At 39.0% G+C, this 26683-nt stretch overlaps 4 protein-coding genes across 5 annotated transcripts; 2 read left to right on the top strand and 2 right to left on the bottom strand.

The window, feature by feature from the left end:
- The first annotated feature begins 3463 nt into the window (after window positions 1-3463).
- Window positions 3464-5393, top strand: LOC137580709 (uncharacterized). The gene is made up of 2 exons (XM_068294825.1): window positions 3464-4338; window positions 4399-5393. The coding sequence occupies exons 1-2, from the start codon at window positions 3876-3878 to the stop codon at window positions 5391-5393; spliced, it is 1458 nt and encodes a 485-aa protein (XP_068150926.1). The 5' UTR covers window positions 3464-3875.
- Window positions 5394-5724: 331 nt separating this feature from the next.
- Window positions 5725-9006, bottom strand: LOC137580440 (uncharacterized). 2 transcript variants are annotated; one of them, XM_068294485.1, is made up of 7 exons: window positions 8852-9006; window positions 8544-8653; window positions 8217-8426; window positions 7528-7993; window positions 6697-7464; window positions 6278-6642; window positions 5725-6211 (listed from the first exon to the last, which is right to left on the bottom strand). In XM_068294485.1, the coding sequence occupies exons 1-7, from the start codon at window positions 8916-8918 to the stop codon at window positions 5867-5869; spliced, it is 2331 nt and encodes a 776-aa protein (XP_068150586.1). In that variant the 5' UTR covers window positions 8919-9006; the 3' UTR covers window positions 5725-5866. The 2 variants fall into 2 exon arrangements, with proteins under 2 accessions (XP_068150586.1, XP_068150587.1); XM_068294486.1 differs by having other exon boundaries at window positions 6278-6639.
- Window positions 9007-9491: 485 nt separating this feature from the next.
- On the top strand, window positions 9492-11057 carry Nf-YB (nuclear factor Y-box B). Its single transcript, XM_068295445.1, has 3 exons — window positions 9492-9779; window positions 9855-10162; window positions 10285-11057. Exons 1-3 carry the CDS (start codon window positions 9707-9709, stop codon window positions 10372-10374), a joined length of 471 nt encoding a protein of 156 aa, XP_068151546.1. The 5' UTR covers window positions 9492-9706; the 3' UTR covers window positions 10375-11057.
- A 449-nt stretch (window positions 11058-11506) lies between these two features.
- Window positions 11507-26570, bottom strand: LOC137581246 (uncharacterized). The gene is made up of 7 exons (XM_068295444.1): window positions 25531-26570; window positions 24049-24203; window positions 23652-23981; window positions 23279-23585; window positions 21965-23125; window positions 12235-21906; window positions 11507-12161 (listed from the first exon to the last, which is right to left on the bottom strand). The coding sequence occupies exons 1-7, from the start codon at window positions 26150-26152 to the stop codon at window positions 11728-11730; spliced, it is 12681 nt and encodes a 4226-aa protein (XP_068151545.1). The 5' UTR covers window positions 26153-26570; the 3' UTR covers window positions 11507-11727.
- Window positions 26571-26683: the final 113 nt, after the last annotated feature.

Genomic DNA, 26683 nt, shown 5'->3' with positions numbered 1-26683 from the left:
AAAGATCATTCTCTAAGGATATATTTTGACCATGTCAGCATTTATTTTAAACCCTTTACTTTGGAAATTTACTTTCGACACTTAAAAGTGCCTGATATATGTGAGTATGCTGCCCTCTCCGAAGTTACGGATGTGCATAACCTATATATTTTTACACTAAAGAATATAATTGGCTCACTTAATCTATTGAAAGGATATGCAAGCATAATGCCACAGACTCTCCAGCACTTGGAATTTGTAAATAGGGAATCCAATGAGTTATATTTGACAGAAGATGGTATTGTATTGACATGCAACGAGATTTTAGAAATTTCTGCCATTAAATCTCTTACAACCATTGAATGCACAATTTGTGATTTGAGTAATATTTATGTTTTGGGGGAATTGCCGAACCTTCAGAAACTGACCATTAAATGGCCGTCCATTAGGACAGATACAGACAAAGATAATATGAATGCTGCAGTTGAAATTGAAGCATTAAAAAAGCTTTTCATAGCTATAGCTTCAAATACATGTTCAGCTTTAACATTTCTTGATCTATCACCTGTTATATCACTGGATTTGTCTTTAACTTCTGAATTAATTAAAATTAAATCCATAAAAAGCTTGAAATGCAGTTTCTCTGATGATGAATGCATTAAAAGTCTCGTTCAATTTACCGAACTTGAAGATTTGGAAATTAGGTCATTTCATAACATTGATAGCTCTTCAGAAGTGGTTTTCAAAATGTTCTTCTCTTCCATCATCAATATTAAGATCGAGAAGAATCTTTGTTATGGCTCCGATCGGCTCACTTATGATGGTCACAGCAAAGTGCTTTGCATACGACACAAAAAGTTGAGAGCACTGCACTCGTTACTTCAGATTCTGTCCGCAAAAGAGTTGCCAAATTTCAAAATATTGCATATTACAAATATATCAATCAATTATGAGGAGAGTCTTCTTATAAGCCGAATAAAAACATTGAAAGAGCTCATTTGCCAATTCTCTGATCCCAGAAGTTTTGAAGTTGTAACACCACAGATAGTTTATAAGAAAATACAAGTACACGAAAACCTGAAATTTCCCAAACAAGTACTTCATTTTTTAAGACATTCCAAAGGCGATGTTGTTATTCAAAATGAACCTCATTCAATAAAATATTATCAGAAAGCAAACAAGTTAGTTTTAAGAAAAGAGCCATCTACAATAAGACATCTTGATATGAGTGATTATGCCTGCCTCGGAAAACTGGAAAACTTGCAAATATTGCATATAATGGCTAAACATGAAAGCGGTTCCTTAAAAGAACTTTTCTCTAATTTGGCTATAAACTCAAGCCTTACACACTTGACTATTGACGATGCTATAAATTCTGATGAATTGTTGGAAATCTCAAAAATTACATCGATTAAAAAACTTAAATGTGCATTTTCCGATTCGCGTAGGATCGACACTCTGGGCCAATTAGAGAAGCTTCAGGAATTTACTATTACAACATACAAATACGGAAACTTAAAGGAACTATTTAAAAAAATCTCGTCGCATTCGCCATCATCTCTTGAAGCTTTGATTATAGAGAAACCCCAAATTAGTTTTCACGAATTAAAGGCAATTACCTCTGTACGATCGTTGAAGAGACTAGAATGCGCTTTCACCATTCCAGAGGACGAGGATGCCCTTCCAAAGATGCCACTTCTTACAGAACTGTGTATAAGATCACACAGCGAGAGAAAACTTTATGATTCACTAAGAGTATTTTTGAATACTCCCCTTTTGACGACTTTAAGCATTTTGGAATATTCGTTGGACAAACAGGATATTGCAGCATTGACAGGGCTTAAATCGTTACGAAAATTGCATTTCAGTTTAACAGACACAGTTTGTATTGATCTCCTGTTTCCGCTCAGGCAGCTGGAAGAACTTCAAATTGATTTTATTGGAACAAGAAAGTTAATGCAAGTTCCAATTACCACAAAATATCCACCAAACCTAAACAAATTAGCCATCAGAAATTTAAAAATTGACTATCAACATTTTACAAATATTTTACAACTTTCGACTCTTAAATCTTTGGAATGCGTACTACTTTTTAGTAGAAATGACAACTTTGGCCAGCTTGGGCAACTCGAAGAGTTAGTCATCACACCCGAAGGAAACCCCCATATACTCATAAACGCATTTGCCACGAAATGTCCAACAACTCTTCAGCATTTAGTTATTGTGGGACTAGTCATCAACCAGGAAAGCATATTGCAATTGTCACAATTCAGTTCTTTAGTCACATTGGATTGTTCAATCGATGGTCCAGATTGTTTCCATCTCATATCAAAACTTAGTAATCTGAAAACATTAAAATTAGGATATAGATTTCCTTTTATGAATGTATCGAATGTGTTTTTGAATATGCTCACGAATTTGCCCAAAATTGAATCGATATATTTCCAGACCAGCGAAAAAGACAAAGTGGAAGAAATAGTTTTACATAAAGCCTTGGAAATACTGAAAATTGTTAGAGATCCAATTCTTCAAAAACCATTGAAATTAAGTGCAAACTGGTATCTCGATGCAAATTTATTTCACGTAAGTCGTTTACAATCTTATGAATATTTAATGTAAGCGAAAGTTCAAATTTGGATTTCCTGAGTCGCAACTCGGTTTCTGACCTTCAGGTGAAGATTTTCTTAAATCGGGGGATCTGTAGTTGGTAATAGGCACACAAAAGTATGCTATAGAGAGTCATGTTTAACATTTGTTAGGTGCAAGCGATTTCACGACTGTGCCAAATTTGATCAAGTTCGGGTGACTATATCGTTTAGCGCCCATAGAAACAATCGGTGGAAAAGAGTGACTTTGATTAATATATTAGTTATTTCCTATGCTAAGATTGTAGCCGGTATATTTATTTAGTTAAAACGTTTTCCACTTTGACGGCTATAGGTAAGGAAAGAGTTATCAAAAAAGTTGCAAGGGTATACAAACTTTGACGCGGTCGAAGTTAGCCTCGGCCCGAAATTTTTTATTTTATATATAATTACAAATTAAGTTAATTATGTTTTATAGATAGTTTATAGATTGTTTTTGTTATATTTTCAATTTTTTCTAATCTATTCAAATTGACTCTACTATAAAAACTGTTAGTAAGCCAAGCTTTTGGTTCAATTTGAAATGAAAACATAATTTGTTTAATGCTTGAATTGAATTTTTTTCTTCAACACATTAATGTTGGAAGCCTATATTAAACTAAATCTAAAATAATAAACTAAATGATTCTAATCTAATTATTTCTATATTTTCAGATGACACCCCATGATGAAAGATTTTTAAACTGTTTTCTATATGAACATTAGTAAAAAATAATCTTCTTTTGGAAGATTGACCTCGAGCCGTCTAATTGTAAGTTGCAAGGTTTGATTAGTAAAAAATATTCGAATTTAATGACTAAGCATCGACGAAATTATCTTAAGCTTTTAAGTAAAGGAAATCCAAATCCATTATCCATAGAAATTACACAAATTTATTATGTTTTGGCTAATTGCAAATACATATATATACTTATGTATCTATCATATAAGTATAAATACATATACATACATATGTATGTAAGCCGATGTGTTAACAAAAATTTATGATTGATCTGATTGTGATTCATCTGCGTGTGAAATTCTTAGAATTGTTAAATGAGTGTTTGAGGAGACAAATATGTATGTAAATGTTTCGTTGTGCTCATAACTTTTTGGCACTCTCTCTTTAAATTCAAGGGAAACCCCCCAGTATAAAGCTGTTAAGAGCTCTTGGCCATTGACAGTCTTCAGTTGTCATTCGATTGCAACAGAGCGACGGCGGTTGATACCAAATATTTATTTGTGAAGAGGGACAAAATAAAAATCGTCAAGATGAATGATTCAAACTTTGCAAATATAAATGCCGAGTGTGCAGTTAAAATATTCGAGATAATTAAAAGCAGCTGTGAAAGAGACAATCCGGCTAATCAAGGCGATTTAATTAAGTATGCGGATCTAATTCGCTTTGGAACGACTCATGAATGGATTCGTGTGCAGTTATTTTATTGGAATAAAGATCTATATAAGAAACTTGGAATCGACGAATTCAACAGTCCAGATTTAACTATTGATTTTGAAGTGATTTATGAGGGTTTGCAAGGAGCCACATATAAAGCAAAAGAAGAATATTTCAAAATGGTCATCAACGACATAAATGAAAATACGGAATTAGAAAATGTTTCCATAAAATATACATCTGATATATATAATACAGAAGTTATGGAGTTTTTTGACGATATTATGCGTGCATTGAAAAGCAAGACGAGTTTGAAATTTCTTGGTATTGATATGAAAAGTAAGTTTAAAAAGAATTTAATAAATAAAATCTGAATTTAATTGTTATTTTGAAACACAGAATATACTCTGCAAGATGTTCCGCGACTTCACAGTCTCGAGGTATTGGATTTAGATATAAAAATTGATGCTGATGAGCTGGTCAAGGTATGCGAAAACAATCCAAACTTGGTGAAACTTTGTGTCGGGTGTAATGAAATGTTGGGCAAACTGTCCGATATTGTCGGACTGAACGGCAATAACCTACAATTTTTGACTTCTTTGCATTTCACCATGAAATTTGATGCAACCGAATATAAAAACTTAGCAAATCTTCCACTGCTTCAAACCTTGATTATGAGGGGAAAACATGAAAAGGGTTCCCTTAAGCATCTTTTCAGTGGCTTGGCTGGAAAAGAGACATGCCCACTCAGTTTACTATTCCTTTGGGATACCCAGCTGAACGATGAAGAGATCAGGTTGGTGTCCCAGATAGAGACTTTAACTGAACTAAGCTGTGGTTTCATCGAACCGGAAAGTATTCGCCACCTGTCAAAGTTAACGAAACTCACTTTCATAAATATAAAGTCAAAATATGAAGACTGTAAGGAAAAAGTCCCAAAAATGTTATCTGAAATATGGAAATTTTTCAAGACTATGCGACCTTATGCAATAACTATAAGATTTCAAGAAGTAGACATTGAATACGTGAAATCCGAAAACCAACTGAGTTGGATCGCATATGACGATGCATTATCTGAGTGCTTCGATCCATATACCTCCTACTCCAAACTTCCTTATGTAGAGGTTCTGAGTGTTCTTAATAATCGACAAAGGATTAAAACCATCTTCAATTTGGTAATGGCCTATGCAATCAAATGTCCACGAAGATTAAAGCGTTTGCAACTCTTGCGTAATAATAAATTCCCTCAAATAGAAAATGAATTGACTCCAAAACAAGTTGCAGCTTTGGTTTCTATAGCATGTCACAGAGAAATTGACTCTTCTTCTATAGATATGACATACCGGGAAAATCAAATTCTAAAATATGATGTTCTATCAATTGATTTGCTTTAAAATTTCAAAATCAATTAAAACGAAAAGACAATTAAATTTTCTACAAAATTTTTGTTCTGACTGAAATAGAGATTTTGAAATTTTAACTAACAGGATCAAACCAAATAAATGAACTAAATTGAAATTGTACTAGATTATTGAAATACTAATTTCATGTATATATATGTATATAAATAAAATGGCATAGACTTTCTAAAATCCAACGGTGATTGTAAATTAATTAGTTATCAATATCTAATATATCAAAAAAGGCCTAGTATTAAATCTTATTTTCTTTTCAACAACGATTCGCACAACATTTTGGAAATTAAAATGATAAATATAAATTGTAAAAAAAAATTATCGAGCATTTTATTACAATCAAGTTGTTAATACAAAATAACAGTAGGTATATATCAATGGCTTCATTATACGTTTTTGAGTAGAAACGCTTAAATCTATGTATTTCTAATAGTAATAATCAATAATTAATTTTAAACGCCTTTGGCCGCCTCATTATCATCCTGGACTGTCGTTGTGTCGGTCTGATTCATTTCCGACAGAATTTTCAATGGATCCTCACTACGCAAATAGCCATTGTGCTCAGGATGTCCTTCGAATATCACCTCGCCCTTGATTACACGCACACGCGGACCATGCGCACGAGCCGTAAATTTCACCTTGCCACAAGTATCCGGACGGAGGCGACGATGAGCCCGCAGACCGCTTACAACTACAAAGTACTTATCACATCCGTAGCATTTGTAACGTTTCATTCCAATGTGACGCGACAGATGCGAAATTAGAGTCTCGCGATGAGTGAAATCCAATGAGCAGATCTACATAAAGATATTTAAAATGAATTAAATCTGAAGGATAATCTTGTTGTAAAGCTGTTTATTTACTTTGCATTTGAAGGGCTTCTCTCCTGTATGACGACGATGATGAACTTTCACCTGGCCCGGCGTGCGAAAACGTTTGTCACAGAAATTACACTTATAGGGCAATTCACCTGTATGGATCATCTTATGAATCCTTAAAGCTCCCGATGTGGTATACGTTTTGGAACATTCGTTGCATTCATGCTGCTGCTGTGAACCTGTTATTTTGGGTTTTGGCACACTTGAAGATTTCAAAGTTGGTTGTTCAGGGGATGAGACTTGTACATTTTCATTGACTGGACTTGCATTTGCTGACATTTGAGGAGCCACCGACAGGGAAAACCCTGTCTGAATCGATGGCTTTAGTTGATCCACTTTATCCAAAGCTACTGCAATAAATAAATGAATCAAAATTTAAAATTTGACTTTGACAGTTGTCTCACCTTTTTTTGGTAGTAGCGTAACCTTCAAAGTGTTCAATTTATCGTCACTAATTCTATGCAATCGGCTTAAATGACGGCGCAAGTCCTGAGCCTGTTCACAGGAAGTGGGGCACATGGGACAGGCCCAAAAGAAGCAATAATTGGGATATTTTTCAAAAAGTGTTTTACAAACATTGGTGCATGCTGGATTTAATAATAATTCCAATTTAGTGGGCTCATCTTTCGTGTTATCAGTGGACAGATTGTTGCTATTCACAGTGAAATATCTCTTTGTTTTGGTTTGCAATACGCTTCCAGGTATGGGTAATGTTCTCTCAATGCTACGAATCTGATTTTGAATTTCTTCAATCATTTTCCTTGACTCTGGACGACTTTCCAAATCATAAAAGGCTTCATGGTGAAAGCTCCCCAAGCGATTATTATTTCTTGGCGGAGATAATGCTACTTTACCACTGTTTGAGTCAACAGTAGATGAATTTACATTTTGAATATCTTGTTTAACAACCGGTGTGATTTGTACACTGCCTGGCGGTGTTATGGAGGAATGTTTCAATGTGGTTTTATTCACTTCTGGGGGTAATTTTAAAATTTTTGTATTTGGTGGAAGTTTAATCACCATAAAATTGCTGGGCAACATTTGTAATATATTTTCAGCTATCAAAGGTTTCTTGTTGTTGTTTATTGAATACGAATTTGAATTCGTTTTCAATATATTTGGTCTTTTAAGTATGGCAGTATCGGTGGTTGATTGATTATTCCAATTGACAACTAAAAAGAAGCACAAAGAGTTTTATAACAAGCGAATAGAAAAGGAAATCACAAATTTCTTACTCTTTAAATTCGATTGGGTGGACGGTGAGGTCTTTAGTTCCGGCTTTGGCTTAAGGGCCGGCAAACGCAACTTGCTACGCCAATCCAAACCCAAATTTGGTTTAATGCTTACAGTCAACTGCGGAGATTCCGCTTCCTCATCCATGGGCTCTTCTTTAATGCGAATTTCGTGCTCGCTATCATCATCAACATAATCCTTGGGTTCCTCTTTGATCTGAACATCACACAATAGTTCAGCTGGCAATAGACATTTTTCTGCAGTAGCAACCAGCTCAATTCGATGGGAGACACCATTCATGGATTCAATCTGACCGCAAATTTCTTTACTATGCTTACGATGCAATTGTAAGCCTTGATGGGACTCAAAATGTCTGCGGCACAAGGCACAAACGTAACGTTGCCCATGGACATGGCTTAGCATATGCTTTGTAAGATCATTGGCACTGGGAAGAATACAATCACAGACCTAAAATGAAAACAAAAACCTTTAATTACACATATGTAAATATATTTTTTAAATAACTTATAAAATAATGATTGACTTTGGGCAAAAGTTTTAATAAAACCTAAAAATATTTTAATTTAACAAAAAATTTCAACATTGCAAAAAAAAAAACAAACAAAAACATCAACTTGCAACAAGCAACAAGTTTTCATACATATATCAAAAAAACAAAAAAAAAAATTACCCGGCAACAAAATTTTTTCAACCCCTGGGAATGATTTTTGTATTCATGTTCGAGAATTTGCTCCAACGAATCGCACCAAAATGAACAGCCGAAACGACAAAAATGACGATTCATTCTATGATTGACCATGTGCGCATTGTACTCCATGCGAGTCCTGAATGAGGCTTGGCAAAGCTTGCATAAATAGTTTGTAGATGGTTCGGTGAATAACTGTAAATTAAAAGGAATCAGTTATAATTTATTATATACACACACATTTGTGTATACACAGATTCATGTGTGTGGATAATTAAATTTAAGGTTAAGTTTCCAGTATATCACACTTGCCTGATCAGGATTAATGCTAGACAAGCTTTCAATAAATTTCCTCTCATCCTCCGATTTGTGATCGTTAGCAATCACCGTGATCATATTGGTGGCCTCTTTTATGATTTTCACTGAATTCAATAATTTAGAAAGAATACAATGGAGAATTAAAAAAGCAACGCTAACGGTATAGTGCGTAATCGTAATAAACCAGCATCGCATACACACAAACACATACACACACACACACACATATCAAGACAAACACTTTCATCTATGTATGTACGCATAAAACTAAGGAAATGTTTAAAACATTTATTGATATTTACCGCCATTGAAATCCATATCCATGTCGTCATCCACCTCCTGTTTGATCCTTGCTCTATCTATGTCCATGCTTAGACAGATTCCCCACGTGAGTTTTGCCAATTAAACAAAAAGCAGCGCAAAAACGATCTTGCCAAGCACCAAGAATATACATCGATATTCATGTTACAAATATTTATCGGTACACTGCATTACCTCCTATCGATAGGGATCCTCATCGATAAGACCACACCAATTATCGATAAACTATCAAATTTGAAATTCAAAGAAAGAGAACAAAATAAAAGAGGTAAAGATTAATTAAATTATCCATTCAATAAAAATTCTTGAATCTTGGCCCTTTATATTTGCAATCAATAAATCATATTTGTGCCAAAAACTTACATATAAGGTATATAAATGGATGAATTCTAAGCATCTGACATTAAGTGAAGGAATTATTTTTTACATAGATCGAAATTTTTACAACTGTCGTGTTAGGGTCACATCCTCATTTTTATAATGATAATCATTGTGTTAATAAATAGAATTCAAATTCAATATTTAATTAACGGTATATCTCGATAACGATTATTTTTAGACAACCGATTGAGTTTTCCAACACGATATACATGAACATGCTTTTCAACACTGAAGCTATCGATAAGTAATGCAACAAAAAGAAATAACAACATCGCAGTACCAGCTAACATTAAAATAAACAGAAATTAGTTTCGTAGTCAACAAAAGATTAGAAATCCAGACATTAAAACACTTAGTTTCAAAGTCTATAGTGGCGCTGTTGTGGTGGACCATTAGGTCAGGCTAATACACTTAAGGGTTTCAAGAGATACCTACTGCAAACAACACAAAAAAAAATGAGCAACAGCGAGGACTCACAACAATATATAAGCGATATATTAGTAAAAGAAGAGGATGAAGCATCGGGTGGTAAGCCAGTCTGCAAATAACATATAACTGTGAACATCAAAAGCAATCTCATTGTTTTTCGCTCTCCAAATTTAGACGAATCAGACAAACAGGATCATGGCATCATGCTGCGAGAGCAAGACCGATTTCTTCCCATTTGTAATATTATTAAGATAATGAAAGTCCCCGTCCCGCAGAATGGTAAAATCGCTAAAGATGCACGCGAATGCATACAGGAATGCGTCTCCGAGTTCATATCCTTCATCAGTAGCGAGGCCATCGAAAGAAGCGTGGCTGAGAATCGAAAAACTGTCAACGGCGATGATTTACTAGTTGCATTTAGTAATCTCGGCTTTGATAACTATGTGGAACCCTTGTCCATTTACTTGCAAAAGTATCGAGAGGTTAGTATTCTACAAAGTAGGTGAAACATTGCAAATGATGTTATCAAGTTAGTTAGATATCTCAAAATGATTAACTCGATTTGATGCTGAATTACTGCTAACTAAATTTCCCTTCTTTGTAGTCGAATAAGTCGGATCGGAATTTGTTTCTTGATACTAATTTCATACAGAACGAGGACTCGGCGACGACCAATGATAATGTTAAGCAATAATATATACTATTTTTTAGCTTATACTTAATTTAGGCTAAAAAGGGAAGTGCATAATTATCCAACGCATATACACACAAGGAGGGAGATAAGAAGTAAACCATAATTGTACATTTTTTTTTAATATACACATTTGAAGAGGATTGGATTATAGACTGATTGGCCTGGTGTCTCCATTGAAGCAATAGCGAAAATTCTATTGTACAATTGTACTAGGATAAACTAAATTATGGATACATTATATAAATATACATACATGTGAAAGGAAAATCTAGTCAGCCGCGATAATCACAAAACCAGAATCTTTGCTAAAGTGCGCACACATAAAGTAGAATGAGGTCAACATTGTGCTTTTAGATAAATCATACAATTGTGTTGCAAAATCAATCTAAAAAGAGAGCAAAATTTAACTTTTTCGAATTAATTCATATTCTCCATAGTATATTTAGGTTATCCGATAATTTTTGAGTCAATTGAAATTCTTGTTTGAAGCTTCTTGGCAAAGGCTGTTCATTTATAAATTCCGTCCTCTTTAATCTATAGTATTTTATTGCTTTTGCTGATTGTACATATAATTTACAATATCTTAGAATCTTTATCTATTGTAATTATTATTATTTTTTTTGTATATTTCTCTTGCAAAACAAACAAATATATAAATTTTATTCAATAGAGAATTGTAAAAATTTTAGTATATTTTTTAAATGGTTTTTTGATAAAGTTGATAAACATTTTTCCCTCCCAGGGTTAAAAAAGAAAAACAAGTAATGCAGTTATCTTAAGTTTTTTTTTGTTGTTTATTTTAGAAAAACACCAATATATATTTTGTTGGGTCATCTACAAGGTTTACACACATTTATACTCAAAGATATTACATAAGTAGATGTATATGTATTTTGTAGTTTACTATATGTGTATGTAATGATGTATGCTTTTTTTTCATAAGGTAAAATCAAATTTTCACACAATAAAAAAAATGAAAGTTTTAACAAACAAAAACCTGCCGTAAGGAACATTTTGTTATGGCTTTTTTGTATATATGCAGATATATATATATATATATATATATATATATTCATATAATATATGTATCTTTAATTTTTATATTTATATATGTATAATTATAATAATAATCTTTTTCGTTTTCAAATCACTGGGGCGGGGGCAGAGGAAGGGGATACTACAAGGTAAAAACTAGAAGACGTGATGATGTGGCCACCGATTTTCTTATGTCTCTGTCATTTATCAATTAAAATATCTATATACTAGTTTAAAATTAATTTTTTTTTTTTTTTTAGTATTTGTTTTTCTCTATATCCTCTGTATGTGTGTTTGTGTGTTCAACAACATTTTATTTTAAGCCAATAACATTTCATCATTGTCGAAAGGCTCATCCTTGATACGCATCATGGAGTGCTGATCTATGGCATAATCATTGAGAAATATATTCGAATCATTGTGATTTAAATGCAATGTGGGCGCTGCCTCCGGATGCAGTTCTCCGGTTTCCTGGCTAAAGCAATAGGATTCGAAATGTTTCGAGCATAGTTGCTTGGAGTTGTCCCATTTGGGTATGGTATCAATTTTAAGATTATAACACCATTTAGCTCGATGATTGCGATTCTCAGGAAAATCAAGAAGCGGCAACTGTCCATCCTCGGCGCCACAGACAAGGCATCCTGATGCTGCTTGCTGGGCGGGTAAGTGATTAGAGCAAACATATTGTCCACTATACTGCTGGGGATCCCCTAGTTTCAGTGATTCACACCACTGCTGCAGCTGTTGCGGATCTGTGAGGAGAGTTAAAAATAAACGGTTTTTAGTATTAAATTGAAAATGAAAACAATTTACAGTGTTACTTACCACTGGGAAACCGATGGAGTTGGGCGGAACCATCTTGCGCCTGACAATCAGGAATGCAGCATGTGGGACCAACGGGTGCGGGCGTATCTGTAGGTATTACTAATTCGGGGCTGTAGCTCTCCCTCTGATGATACAAATGCCTTGTGGGTATGGCATTCCGCATCAAGCGGCGTACTCCCATCAATTCGGGCTCAAAGTGACGACTACAAATCAGCCGAGTATTACGCTGTGAGGCTTTAAATGTCATCCCAGTAGCCTTTTCCCAGTTTCGTATGGAATTCGGATTGCTCGGCAGGCGGAAGAGTTTAATGCCATCTCCACGCGGTTTTCGGCAGTAGGGTAGGCAGCATTGTTTGACTTTCCAAGGAGCCGTCTGACCACCACCTGCACCCGATCCCCAGGGACGTCTTTCACGCTTAACTTGTGTCTCGACACCAGCAGTATCTCCATCTAGATCGGCTTCGTCGTCGTCATCTTCCTGCAGGCTCTCTTCGTGTCCACTTTCCACCTCTTCATCCTCCTCGCTCACATCTGAGGCCATTTCTTGGCACTGTTCATTGGTATAGATTTGATCTGCCACATTCTTACCCAATTCCAATGTCGGCACTGCCCATGGACGTAGTTTCCTCAAGCGTATACAATGCGGCTCAAAGTGTACACTACAAATCATGTATTTCCATGGCTTTCGGTCGTCATAGCGTATCCGTAAATTGTGCATCCAACGTTGCTGATGACGTTTCGATTTTGGGAATTTATATATATGAACACCATGCTGGGATTTCTGACGTTGGCAATGGGGTAGAGAGCATTTGTCGTAACCAGATTTAATGGGATTATACGGAGTCTTCTCATGTTTAACGGCCGGTAGCCGCAACTGATGCCTCCAGCTGTCAAACGATGTCATCGACTGTGATTGATCTTGATCTTGTTCGTCGTCCTCATCCTCATCTACTTCCATTTCCATTTCTGGCTCTAAATATAATCCCTCAATCTCTTGTTGGTGTTGTTGTTGTGGCTTTTCCTGCTTGATCCGAGTACCCTGTTCTAATTGCGATCTCTTGTCCAATCGCATGTTGATAGCTTCGAAATCATTGTCAAACAATTGGGCAGGTGCTCGAGGGCCAAGTTTGCGTGTAGGCACACTGCCATGCACCAGACGCATATGGACCAAACAAGCCGGATGGAAATGAATGCTGCATATACGGTAACGCCAACGATACTCTGGATCAAATGGCACCTGAGTATTATGCTGCCAGCGGGCACACATCTCCAGCGAATGGGGAAACTTGTGGAGGGTCATATTCTCACTGGTCAAGTGATTCGAACAACCTTCGATTTGACAGAACTTACTGGATTTCCGTGGTGGAGCAGGACGTGGCAGGCAAAGCTGTGTCACACGTCCTTTTATATGCGGCACAACACGTTCAGGCTCATCTGCTGAGGGTAAAGTGGAGTTAGCCGCATCTGTTGGAATAATTTCGTCCATATCCATTTGCGGGAACTCATTCTTATAGATATCCTTTGGTCGCAGTGGACCCAAATGCAAGGTGGGCATTGAACCTCTTCGTATGCGCGCCCCATTAAAGCAATCCTGTTCGAAATGATAGCTACAAATGCGATAGCGCCACGAGTAGTTCTCATCCACATCGACTTGGGTGTTATGCATCCATTTCTGGGTAGCCTCCATGGAGGTGGGGAACTTATGTAGCTTGATGTTACCATCTACATCGTTGGCAGTTATCTGACAACCTTGGACACTGCAGTGTCGGGCATTATAGTGGCCACCACCTCCTCCATAACCGCCACCACGTTGCCCTGGAGGCACAGATCCTAGCGGCGGACTTAATGGCCCTGTCTCGGAGTAAGTTAAATGCGATTTGTTGTTGTCCATTTTCTCATAGCTGGAACATTTCTCAACATGGCCCACTTCGAGGAGAACCTCCAATGCCTGCATTTCGTCCTCATCCCCAATATCCTGGGAATCTTCCAAATGTTGATCATTGGTCACCAATTCAGTGTGAAGGGCTTGTGTCTCTTGCTCCTCTTCCACCACACTCTCATGTATTTCTCCATCAGATTCAGCATGTTCCATCATAACAATGGGTTCCAGCATTGAATTTTCATCAAAACTTTCCGCCTCCCGATTGTTGGCCTCAGCAAATCTCTCATTCATCTGTTGCCATTCCTTTTCCGTGAGATTCTGATGCACTGGCTCATCGGGTAGATGCAGTGTGGGTATACTCCAGCTCTTCAGTTTGCGTATGTCAGTAAAACATTTGGGCTCAAAGTGTTTGCTGCACACTTTAAGCATATAACGCTGATGCTCATGGAATGGCAATCTCGTATTGTCTAGCCACATTTGCAGGATATCCGATCTCGGCGGCAGTCCATGCATTCGGCCACCATCGCGTGGCTGGAGTGTATTACATCCTTGAACCGAACAGCTAATAATCCGTATACGTACGCAATTCCTTGCATTCTCATAGTTGAAATCAAGCAACTTTTCCGGAGCATGTGCCTCAAAATTTTTCACACTATGATCATACAGGATTATATAGTGGAGTGGGCACAATGTTAATCGTTGATCGGTTTCCTTCAATTCCATATAGTCGAGCCAACTTTGCCGTAGTTGAGGCTCTTTTGGCAAATTATAGACCATCCGCTGGAAATTCTTCAACAGCTCCACACACTGAGGATAAGAGCAGTCCTGGACACCGGTTCTTTGCTTGGGATGCTTTCGTATCTTGTTAATATCTGGTTCCTCTGTATGATAGATATCGCTATTTTCATGACCCAACTCTAAAGTGGGCATGGCATGGCGAATACGTATACGTCCGTTTTCGAAACAAGATGGCTCAAAGTGACGATAGCATACTCGCAGATTGGCGCATTGATCATTGGGGAGTTTTAAACGGAAGTTGTACAACCATTTCTCGCATAACATTTGCCTCTTGGGGAAGCTAGTAAACTGTATAGACTCATCCGCCTGCTTGGACCGTCCACAATTGGGAACACAACACACACTGTTCTCTTCCATGACGACCACTGGTTCAAGCATTGAACTCTCATCGCATTCTTCTCTTGCCGGAATGGCGGGAACAGGAGCCAATTTTTCGTTCAACTTTTGCCATTCGTCCTCGGTGGGATTTTGATGTACTACCTCACCGGGCAGGTGGAGTGTGGGCACACTCCAGCATTTCAATTTGCGTATATCCGTAAAGCATTGCGGCTCGAAATGTTTGCTACACACTTTGATCATATAACGTTGCGGCTCATAGATGACCAATTCGGTGTTCTCCAACCACATTTGGAACACCTCCGGATTTGTGGGTAGACCATGTAATCTGCCGCCATCACGAGGCTGAAGAGTTCCACATCCTCGAACCGCACACGTAATAAGTCGGATTCTTGAACCATTTCGGGCATCTTCATAGTTTCTTTCGAGCACATCATCCGTAGAATGTTCCTCGAAATTATCCTGACTATAATCATATAGAATGATGAAATGAAGAGGACACAATTTCAAGGGTTTCTCCTCAGTGTCTTCGATTTCCAAATGCTGTAGCCATCTGCGACGTAGCTTCTCCTCTTTGGGCAAGTCGTGGACCACCCTTTGGTAATTTTTCTGCAATTGTATGCATTGAGGATAACAGCAATCAAGTCCCGTTGTCCTTACGCCAGGCAACACCTTATTAGATTTACGACTCTTGCCCACATTCGGTTCTTCAGTTTGATAAATGTCCGTATTCTGGTGACCCAACTCCAAAGTGGGCATGGCTACCTGTCGCAAATGGCCATTTTCGAAACAAGTTGCTTCGAAGTGCCTATGACACACACGAAGTTTGGCCAATTGATCCCGACCAACAAATGGAAGATGTAAATTGTATATCCACTTCTCCGAGAGTTTTCGCATTTTGGGAAAACTGCTAAATTGAAGTGTTTTATCAGATTCCCGAGAGCCACCACATTCTGGCACACAACATACACAGTCCACATCTTCTTCGAGTTCATCACCGAAAATCTCCGGATTGGGTAGCAGTTTGATATCTTCCGTGTGACCCAAGTGCAATGTAGGTCGTGCTCCAGGTCGCAATTGTTTTGCGGTATTGAAGCAACGAGATTCAAAATGTCGCTCGCACACATTATGTTCAATATTTTGCGGCAGGGTAGCAGGATCTAGACCAAGATTGACACACCAATCAGCGAGCAGAGCTAGCCGCTTGGGTAACTTGTGGTAACGACGACGTGGGAGGGATTCATCTTTAATGCAACCAGCGACCAGGCAACGTAATTCGCAGCTAACCCGACTAACTGTTAGATCCAGAGTGGGCACAGCTCCATTACGCAAGTCTCCTGTATCCGGATCAAAGCAATCCGTTTCGAAATGCAATTGACACACCTGGAAACCATGACTGCTGGCCTGCATGGAGCGATGCTTGCAATTGGCTGCCCATCTTCGTATGGTGGGCATATCTTTGGGATATGGATGCAATCGGAGAGCCTCACTCTTTGGCTGGAAACATGTGAGTACCGAACAATAGTTGGCTCTAATGAATTCCATAGCTTGTTCCGTCTCCTGGCTATCGGCAATGTTTCCATTATGCCTGGCATTTGGTATAACATGACCATCGTGTCCCAAATTCAAGGTGGGAATAGCCCAACTTCTCAATTGTTTCTTACAAATGGCTTCGGGCTCGAAATGCGTTTGACAAACATACAATTGCAGTGGATCCACCAGACGTGGTTGCTGTTGTGTATTCACTAGCCACTTGAGCAGCGCCGTCTCCGTATTGGGAAAACGATAGAGGCGCAATTGGGAATTGGCCTGTTGCAGACACGACTGGATACAGCAGATTCTCACCTTACCCCGGGGACTGGGTGTCGAGCCAAGACTGGGACTGCTCATAGCAGCCAGTTCAGTTTTTATTCTCAACGGCAGAGTTAATTCGGTTTTAATTTGCAATGGAGTCTCCGAGGGAAGATGCATTATTTCCTCTTTCGTTGGATTTAAGTAAATGTCATCCTGATGACTTAGTTCCAAGGTGGGCACTGCCCACGGCTTTGGACACGCTGGCCCCAAGGCATCCGGTTCGAAATGCAGCAGACAAATTCGATAGATCGAATGCTTGCCAGGATCATAGCTCATCATGGTATTGTGCAACCATTTCTCGAGAAGATTTTGATTCTGTGGCAGTTTTGTCAAATGTATATTATCCGTGTACTTTGAATGACATCCCGGTACGGCACATCGTAATTTCAGTGCTTGTGTGGAATTGGCAATAGACTCGTAAACAGGTCGTAGCTCCTCAAATGGCATATTCTCGTAGAGTTGCATAAAGTGCATCACACACAATTGTCCTTGGGTTGTCGGGTGCAGTTTCAAATAGGTTAACCACGCGTTCCTGATAATCGGATTCTGTGGCAAGGCGTAACTTCTGTATAGATTAAGTCGAGCACATGGACAACTTGCTACCAAGCAACCACCAGAAGTAGCCACAGTCATTTGATAAATATTCTTATCATTATGACCCAAATTTAACGTGGGTAATGCCTCTCTGGCAAGTTGGCCATTGCGCACCAAATGTGGCTCAAAGTGCTCCAAACATAGACGAAGCTCTGCAGGATCCAAATCCTCGTATAGATTTAATTTAAGATTGTGCAACCATTTTCTTAGCAAATGAAAATCTCTTGGGAATTTTTGCAAATTCATCGTTTTACCGCATTGACTAAGGCAACACTTCTTTGGTTTATTCATCGTCATCATCATCATCTGCTGCTGCTCCTCCCCATCCTCCATCTTCTCCCTCTTCACTCTCACTCCCATACTCATCATCATCATGGGAATCACCTCGTTCTTCTCCAGTTTTGGGCGAATGTCTGGCGGTTCCGTTAGCTTCCTCTTGCGACAATGTTTCAGGCTCCAAAGCCGAAAATCCGAGTGATCTTCGACTTCATCGTCACCATTATCATCATCATTGTTTCGCTCTTGTCCGTTGCATGTATAGGACAATGGCATCTGATGTCCCACATTTATGGTGGGAACGGCATTCTGCTTTAGTTTACGTGTTCCCAACATTTCTGCCTCGAAATGCTCAATACAAACACGTCCCACACAGTCGACAGGCTCCAGGTGAAGGTTGGCACACCATTTAAGCAAAAGCTGATGATCTTTGGGAAAGCCAAAAGTACTTAACTGATAGGTGGGTGTTCGCTCCTTGCGGCAATGCCTGAGACAACAAATTGGTGTAACATTGTTCGCTGGTTTCTCACGCCTTACACTTAATGGCGGATGCTGCGGGGGAAGTATATGATGCGGAGCAGGCGATGTAAATTCATCGTCTGGTACTGTATCATCTGCATATGTCTCAACCAGTTCCAAGGGGTCGAAGTAATCGGAATGTGAATCCTCATGATCCTCAGCGTCTTCGTGTGCGTCCTCCTCCTCTTCATCATCCTCTCCTGCCTCTCCTTCTTCATGAGGATCATCCTCATCGTCGTCATCTTCGAAAATTTCTTTCTTCGGTATTATTTTTGGTGATGATTCCAAGCTGCCATCTTCCTCATCCGCCATGCTAGCCTTAATGGCTTCATTGTCATAAACCAATTCCTCGTCGTGACCCAATTTAAGTGTAGGCACTGCTCCCGTCTTCAATTTTAATTTACCCCTAACTAGAGGCTCAAAGTGATCAGCACAAATCCGTCCGCGACATTGATCTGGAGTCAGATGTAAATTAGCCCGCCATTTCTCCAATAGATCCTCACTCCTTGGATAACGATAGGTGCGCAAATCATTATCAATACTCCGCCTTTTCCTGCAATGACTGAGCGCGCATGTCGGCGTAAAAAAACCCGGTATATTCTTGGGATTCTCATAGATGGGCTGCTCCTGATGTTGGCCCAATTGCTGTGTAGGCATAGCCCATCCACGCAATTGCTTCCCATCAATGCAGCGACGATTGAAATGGGCACTGCAGACCCGTGTTGTTTTATCCACCTCATCGGGTTCTAGTTGAAGGTTGTGTCGCCATTTAAGTTGCTGCTGTTTGCCACTGGGAAAGGGAAACAGACGTGCCCCATGCTCCAGGCGACTGCGTCCACAGCTACGCACACAGCACTTAAGATCAGCAAGAGACTTCTTAATTTTCACCTGCCTGGTGTTCGTATCGGTAGCTTCGGCCATGGCATGGATATTTGGTTTTACATCCTGCTGCATATCGGTCTCGTCCATTGGTTCTAACTTTATATCGACTGATCCGTGTAATCTTCTCGGGCGACCAAAGAGATTACTTTGCAGTTCTGCTGGATCAACTTGATAGAGATCCTCTGTCTCGTTGTGACCCAAATTAATGGTTGGTATGGAGCCAATATTCAGGCGTGTCTTGCCAATGCAAACATCTTCAAAGTGATCATTGCAGATCTTATAGCGATCGCGTTCCTTGAAGATTAAGTGCTCTAGGCGTAGATTGTGTCGCCAACGTTGGAAGAGTAAGGGATCCTTGGGGAAACTATTCATTTGCACTTCATCAAATTTCCTGGTCTTTCCACAAGTCGGTACACAACATTTAAAAACTGGATCCACATAACGCTCTTCTGGTTTTGGATTCGGGATGAGTTCTATTTGAGCATCATCGTGTCCCAGCTCTAGAGTGGGTATGGCCCATTTGAATAAATGTTTCGGGCCAATGCAATCGACCTCAAAGTGCTTATTACAAATACGTACACCGACACAATCGACGGGATTCATTTTAAGATTATTACACCATTTCCACAATAAATCATCATCTTCGGTCGGGAAACGGAAGAGACGTACATCGGGCTGATCCTTTGACGATTCACAACTCTCAATCGCACAGTGTTCATCGACAAAAGCTTGCGCCTCATTCGGGTAGATATCGTCATCGTCGTGACCCAATTCTAGAGTGGGTATAGCTCCCGCACTCAATCTCTTGCCATTAAACGAATGCGATTCAAAGTGTATCGAACAGATGCGATACTGAGACCTTGTAGCTGCCCTCGGACGTGTCTTGATGTTATGCATCCATTTCCTTAACTGGGTAGGGCTATGGGGCAAACGGAAGAGTTGTACTCCCTGAGCTCTGGTGCGTCGGCAACTCTCCACAATACAAACTCTCTGCAGGCACAATTTGGTGGCCTTTAGTTTAGCTGGATTCTGATAGATTTTATAACCAGGAGGAGCATTCAAGTCGATTGTGGGCACTGCCAAGGGCACTGGACACTTCTTACTCAGCACATGTGGTTCGAAATGCGCCGAACAGAGTCTCCTTTGGGCGCTTCCCACCATGGGCACTTGCAAATTGTGTGCCCATTTCGCCAATGTGGAACGATTGAGTTTGGGGAAACGATAAAGCTGAACATTGTGCAGAGCTCGAACCTTGCGACAATGTGGCAAGCAACATCTGGGCACCCAGGTGGGTTTCGTCATCGATGATATATCTCGATTTGGATCCCGCCTTGTTCTCCTCTTGTACAACATCGAGTGCTCTGGGTTCTCATAGAGATTCTCAATGTTCGAGGACAGATTCAATGTTGGTATGGCCCATGGTCTCATACGTTTGCCAATGCAGTGCGATTCGAAATGCAAGTTACAGATTCTCATATTAGGTAACTCGGCCACACCGATTTCCAGATTATGTGCCCATTTTGCCAGAACATCTGATTCTTCAGGTGGGCGATATAATTTAATGTCATCCACACTGGGATTACGTTTACAACTTTCCACACAGCATTCTCCCTGCTCCTCGCCATTATTGGGAGCATGTGGACGCGCATAGAACTCTGCCACTTGCTCCGGTGTTGGTAATTCATAGGCAATATCCTCATGACCCAACATCAAAGTTGGTACTGCCCATTTCTCTAATCTCTTGTTACGCAAACAACGATCTTCGAAATGGACTTCACATATGGCATCATTGAACAGTTTACTGCCATCGGGCACAGGTCTTTGCAAATTGGCACACCATTTAGTCAAAAGGGCCACATTGCTGGGGAAACGATGAAGATTTGCATGATCTCGGTCACGATTCCTTTTACAGACTGCCACACAGCATGTTTCCCTAATGTTTAGCTTCTTAATCACATCAGGATTTCGATGGATATCCGTATCATCGTGACCCAAATGCAACGTGGGTACTGCGAATGGACGCATGCAACCGCCAATGCAATAGGGTTCGAAATGTAGGCTACATATACGCATTCCCTTGTGCATTTTGTCTTCGGGTATTTTCAAATTATGACACCATTTTCTCATTTGCTCAGGTCTTCTAGGTATCGTATGGAATGTGATATTCTCGCTATTATGTCGCTTGCTCTCACAACTTGGCACACAACAAACGTCCATGATATCGCTGACATTCATGCCACCGGTTAGAGAGTTTCCACCCATGCCTAAATATCCACCGCTTCCCATATTATCCGGATCGACATAATGAGAAGCTGAGCTAGCCGATGATGAAGTGGATGCTGCCGTTTGACGTTGATATGCCGCTTTATTGTGATGATGTTGTTGTAGAGCATGATGATGTTGCTGCTGCTGCTGAAGATGATGATGATGATGCGGCGTTGAGGAGGAACTTGGTGTCGGCGGTGGCCACAATTCATTCTCATAGATATTAAATGTATCATTATGGCCCAAATGTAATGTTGGTACAGCGCCTGCAAATAAAATAAGTTAAATTTCAATTCCGTTTGCAATTTGGAATCATTTTCTTACCTGGTGATAATTTACGCAAACCCAATGCCTCTTTAATAAAATGTGCACTGCATATTTTATGATTCTTGCCACGATAAACTGCTGGGTCGAGGCGCAGATTATAGCACCAGCGTCGTAGTAAGACCTCATTCCTTGGAAAACGATATAGCGACATATTGAAATCCGTCGAACGACTTCGGCGACAAAAATTGAGGCAACAACGCTTTTCCTCCACATACAAATTCTTGGGATTGTCATGTATCTTGCCATATTGGGCACCACCTAGATGCAATGTGGGTACTGCCCATGGTTTTAAACGAAATTTACCAATGCAACGCTCTTCAAAGTGACGACTGCAAAAATGCCGCGGCTCCTTGGCCTGAACAGGCAGGCGTGCATTTTGGCACCATTTGATTAAACTTTTGATATCCTTGGGGAAATTGTAAAACTTGAGATTACTCTCACCCCGCTGGCTATTACAATGTGGCATACTGCAGCGTGCCACTTCGCCAGTGGTAAAGGTATTCGTCAGTTCGCGATTCTGATATAAATTGGCCACATCGTCGTGTCCCAGATTGAATGTGGGCACTGCCCAATAGCATAAGGAATACCGATTGATGCAGCGTTTTGGAAAATGCATGCTACAGATACGAAAACTTGTATAACTCGAAGCGGGTATATGAAACATTTTTAAATTGTGTAGCCATTGATGCAGGTATTTATCATCTTTGGGGAATGTGAAGAACTGGAGAGTGGGACTAGTGCTCTTGCTTACGCCGCACATGGGTACACAGCACAGAGCGTCCTCGGAGTCGTCCAGCGTTGAGGAATGAGCTTGGGGTCCACCAATGGCTCCTGACCCGTGTATGGAATTATCACTGCCGTAAGCATTATTATTACTGCTAGTATTATTATTATAATTAGTGTTGGAGGTGTCGTGCATTCCGTATGACGAGTCACTAGTCGAATTGCTATAGCTGCGTTCCAACTTAACATTCACCTCTCCCTTGGAGGATGAGGCAGCGGCAGCAAACATAGCCGCTCCATCGGCATTTGCCTGTCGCTGTTGAAGCAGCGAGCTCAATGCCGCCGTAGCAGGTAATGCTGAACTGGAACTGGATGAACTGTTGGAGTTTGGCTTATGGTGTGATCCAGTAGCTGATGTTGGCGGCGCTGTGGGCACTGCAATTACATAAATAGAGATATATTTAGCTTTACTTAATGAAATTGCCAATCAATTATATCAAAGGTGGCCACGGAAATTTAACTTGGGAGCCAGAGCATCAGAGACAGAAGCTTTTAATATAAGCAAGTCCAAGTGATTTTTTCACTTACTTTCCATGGTAGCCATATGACAATCTTGTAGTTTATAATTTGACTGCTGCTGCTGCTGTTGTTGTTGCTGTGGATGGTGATGCTGTTGTTGTTGTTGTTGTTGTTGCTGCTGCTGTGACTGATGATGCTGTTGACCCGCATTATAGTATTTGCCACAAAAATATGGTGCCGCCAAACGATGCTCGTGCAACTCCAAAGCCGTCTGGTACCACAAACGACAAATTGGACAATCGAAACGTTGCTGGAATTTATGTTGCGGCAAATGGGTGTAAAGCTGCTCTCGTGTGGCAAATGTCATTGAACACATCTGCAATAGAATAAACAAATCAGTTAATATATTTCTTAATACTGTTAAAGCTTCAGTCCAACTTACATTACATACAAAACTATCATATTCGTGTTGCATATATTCATGGGATTCACATTCGGCAATTGTATCGAAATGTTTACCACAATATTTATGACAAAAGAATTTATCTGTACGATGAAAATGTTTATGTCTTTGCAATTCTTCGGCACTCATAAATGACATGGGACAAATGTTGCATTTGAATTCATATTCATGAATGTTGCAACTACTTTCGGCCACATGACGAAGATAGGATTGTTTCTTAAAGAAGACTTCTTTACATCGTTGACAAATGGGTAAATTCTCTGAAGAACGTTCCGTTTGTAATTTACGTCTTGGATAATTATTCGAATTCTAAAAGCAAAAAAAGCATTTTTTTTAAATTGTCACTCTATTCTCTTTTGTAAAAAGAAACCTTTACCTTGCTGTATGGCGTAGATTCATTTTTTACAGACATTTCCACTTTGGGACTCAACATATTTTCATTAAATTCATTGTATTTAGTAAAATCAGCAAATGGAGTATTATCATCAATATAGTTGGACGATTTATAGGCAAGTTCGTCCATGGGTTCCGCTGTATAAAAAGAAACAGATAAATAAAAATAACAAATGTCAAAATGATGTAACACACACAAACAAAATTCACACACACACACGCATAATACATATATTTTATACAGTAATATATTTCTATTAATTTCCGATATCGATTGATTCACTTGACAATTTTTAATAGAGTTTCCTTTTTTGCAAATGTAAATTATTGATTTATACCAAAAACAAGAAATAAATTTCACTTTCTATCTTTATTATATGTAATTTACTTTTCAGTTTTTAATTAGTCTCTCCATTTGTAGTTCTATACGATTCGGTTGGGTAATATAATGTGTATCTGTTTCTATGGTAAGAAAAAATTAAACACATAAAATAGAAATAGAAATCTATGTATATGGTATTGGGGGCGCGCGCCTCGAGCCTTCTGTGACAACAACTCTTCTCTGATAACAAGTACACATGGTATATATGTGTGTGTAAGTATATTTACCATGTATTTAGTATAAGTAATAGTGAGAGTAATAGATAACAACAAAACTGACAAACTTCGATTTTAGTTACAATTTTTATAAATATAACTTTTTTTTTTTTTTTAGAAATTTATATGATTTTGACGATTATCATTTATTTTGATTATTTTCAATTAGTTTTAAGTTTTTGGCCCCGCCCTAGAGAAATTGATAGTTTGTTTTTTTTTTTTGTTTTATAGGTTATAAGTCTATTAGAGGAACCAAAAGTTACATAAGATGCAAAAGCCCGAACCCATTTTAATACATACAAATATACATACATATACGTACATATAGTTATATATACGCCGGTAATAATATAAAGCATCTATCTGAGTATACATATTACTAAATGGATACACACACAGACACACATACACGTCCATATCCATTGAGGCACACGCATACAGAAAAGTGAGATACACAGATACACAGAGGAGGAGAACCCGTAAGTAGATGGATAGATGGAAAACGACGAACGACTGAACCGAAACCAAACCGAATAAAATAAAAAGCGACAATCGAAAAGAAAAAATAAAACCTCAGCGGAACTCAAGAAAATATATAATGTTTTTATTGATTCCAATAAAATTACATTACATTTATAAAAGGGAAAAAGTAAAAACCAATTTACCTAAACCACCCCACCTAACCTATTCAGATCCCCCCTTAAATATAACTGTAAATAAATGAGTTTCTCTCTCTCTCTCTTTAAATATGTAAGATGTGCGTGTGTGTGAGAGAGGTATAGAGAATTGGAGCTTATTTTTAATTCCATTTCATTTGCAAAAAACAAACATGAACCGTTATTTTTTTATAATTTTTTCGCAAACTCACATTTAATTCTCATTTCTGAGGAACTGCTTGGTGCTGGCGGTGGAGCCATTGTATTATGGCCATATTCCATTGTATTATGGCCATATACCATGGGTTCACTTTTGATATAAGGATATATACCGTGATGGTATCTTCCACTAAGATGGTGTTGTTGCTGCTGCTGTTGATGTTGCTGTTGTTGTTGCTGATGTTGTTGTTGTTGTTGATATTGCAGCAGCTGGTTGTGGGCATAGGCCACCGTATTAGAATTGCCACCCCCACCACCAGCGACACCCACAGCATTGACATTGAGGCCACCGCCAGCGGCACCGTAATATCCATGTGTTCCATAGGCATTCATTATGTGATTGTTGTTAGAGCCTGAAGTTGTTGCCCCCGCCGCCGTGGAGGTGGCGCCTGCTGATGATGAGTGATGCGGGTAGGGGGTGGTGGAAGAGGTGGAAGCAACATGTGAATACCATTGGTTGTGTTGTATTTGTTTAAGTTGTTGTTGTTGATGCTGCTGCTGAGGAGAGGGTAGATGGTGGTGCAGCTGCTGCTGCTGCTGTTGTTGTTGTTGTTGCTGTTGATAGTGCAGAGGATGCGGATGGGGGTGATGATAATGTGGATTATGTTGTGACATTACGGACGGTTGATATATAAATTATATATATCCTTAAATTCAGTATTAGTTAAAGTTATCCTTATATTATAAAAAAGGGCGCGCTTCCTCCTCTCGCACTCGCTCTCTCTGTCTCTCATTGGCGTCTTTTATATACCAGTTTTTTTTTTTTTTTTTTTTTTTTTTTGTATTTTTTTTGTCTCTTCTTCACTGTATGTCTGTATGTATGTATCGAAATGTCGTTAATTTATTTTGATTTTTTTTACGCTCTTTACACGGTTTCGGGCACATTTTCATAGTAAAACTTTTTCTTATGTTATCCCAATTGGAATACGCATTAGCAGCCATCAATTTGTATAATTCTAATTAAACTTTTTTCAGCTCATTTAACGCGCGACGTACGAGACAAAAAGACAGGGACCGAGACACAACAACAAACTATATGTTGACTGGCCAGGGTTGAAGCGGAGCAGTAAGTAATTTGCGAAAGCCCTATCGATTATTTGAGAGGCTTGGAATTATCGATAGATTTGTAAACGGTTTCAATTTAAC

The sequence above is a fragment of the Drosophila tropicalis genome, unplaced genomic scaffold, assembly GCF_018151085.1.
Source record: "Drosophila tropicalis isolate 14030-0801.00 unplaced genomic scaffold, ASM1815108v1 contig_845, whole genome shotgun sequence".
NCBI lineage: Eukaryota > Metazoa > Arthropoda > Insecta > Diptera > Drosophilidae > Drosophila > Drosophila tropicalis.
Note: the sequence above shows the minus strand (reverse complement) of the source record. Positions and strands in the feature narration are given on the sequence as shown.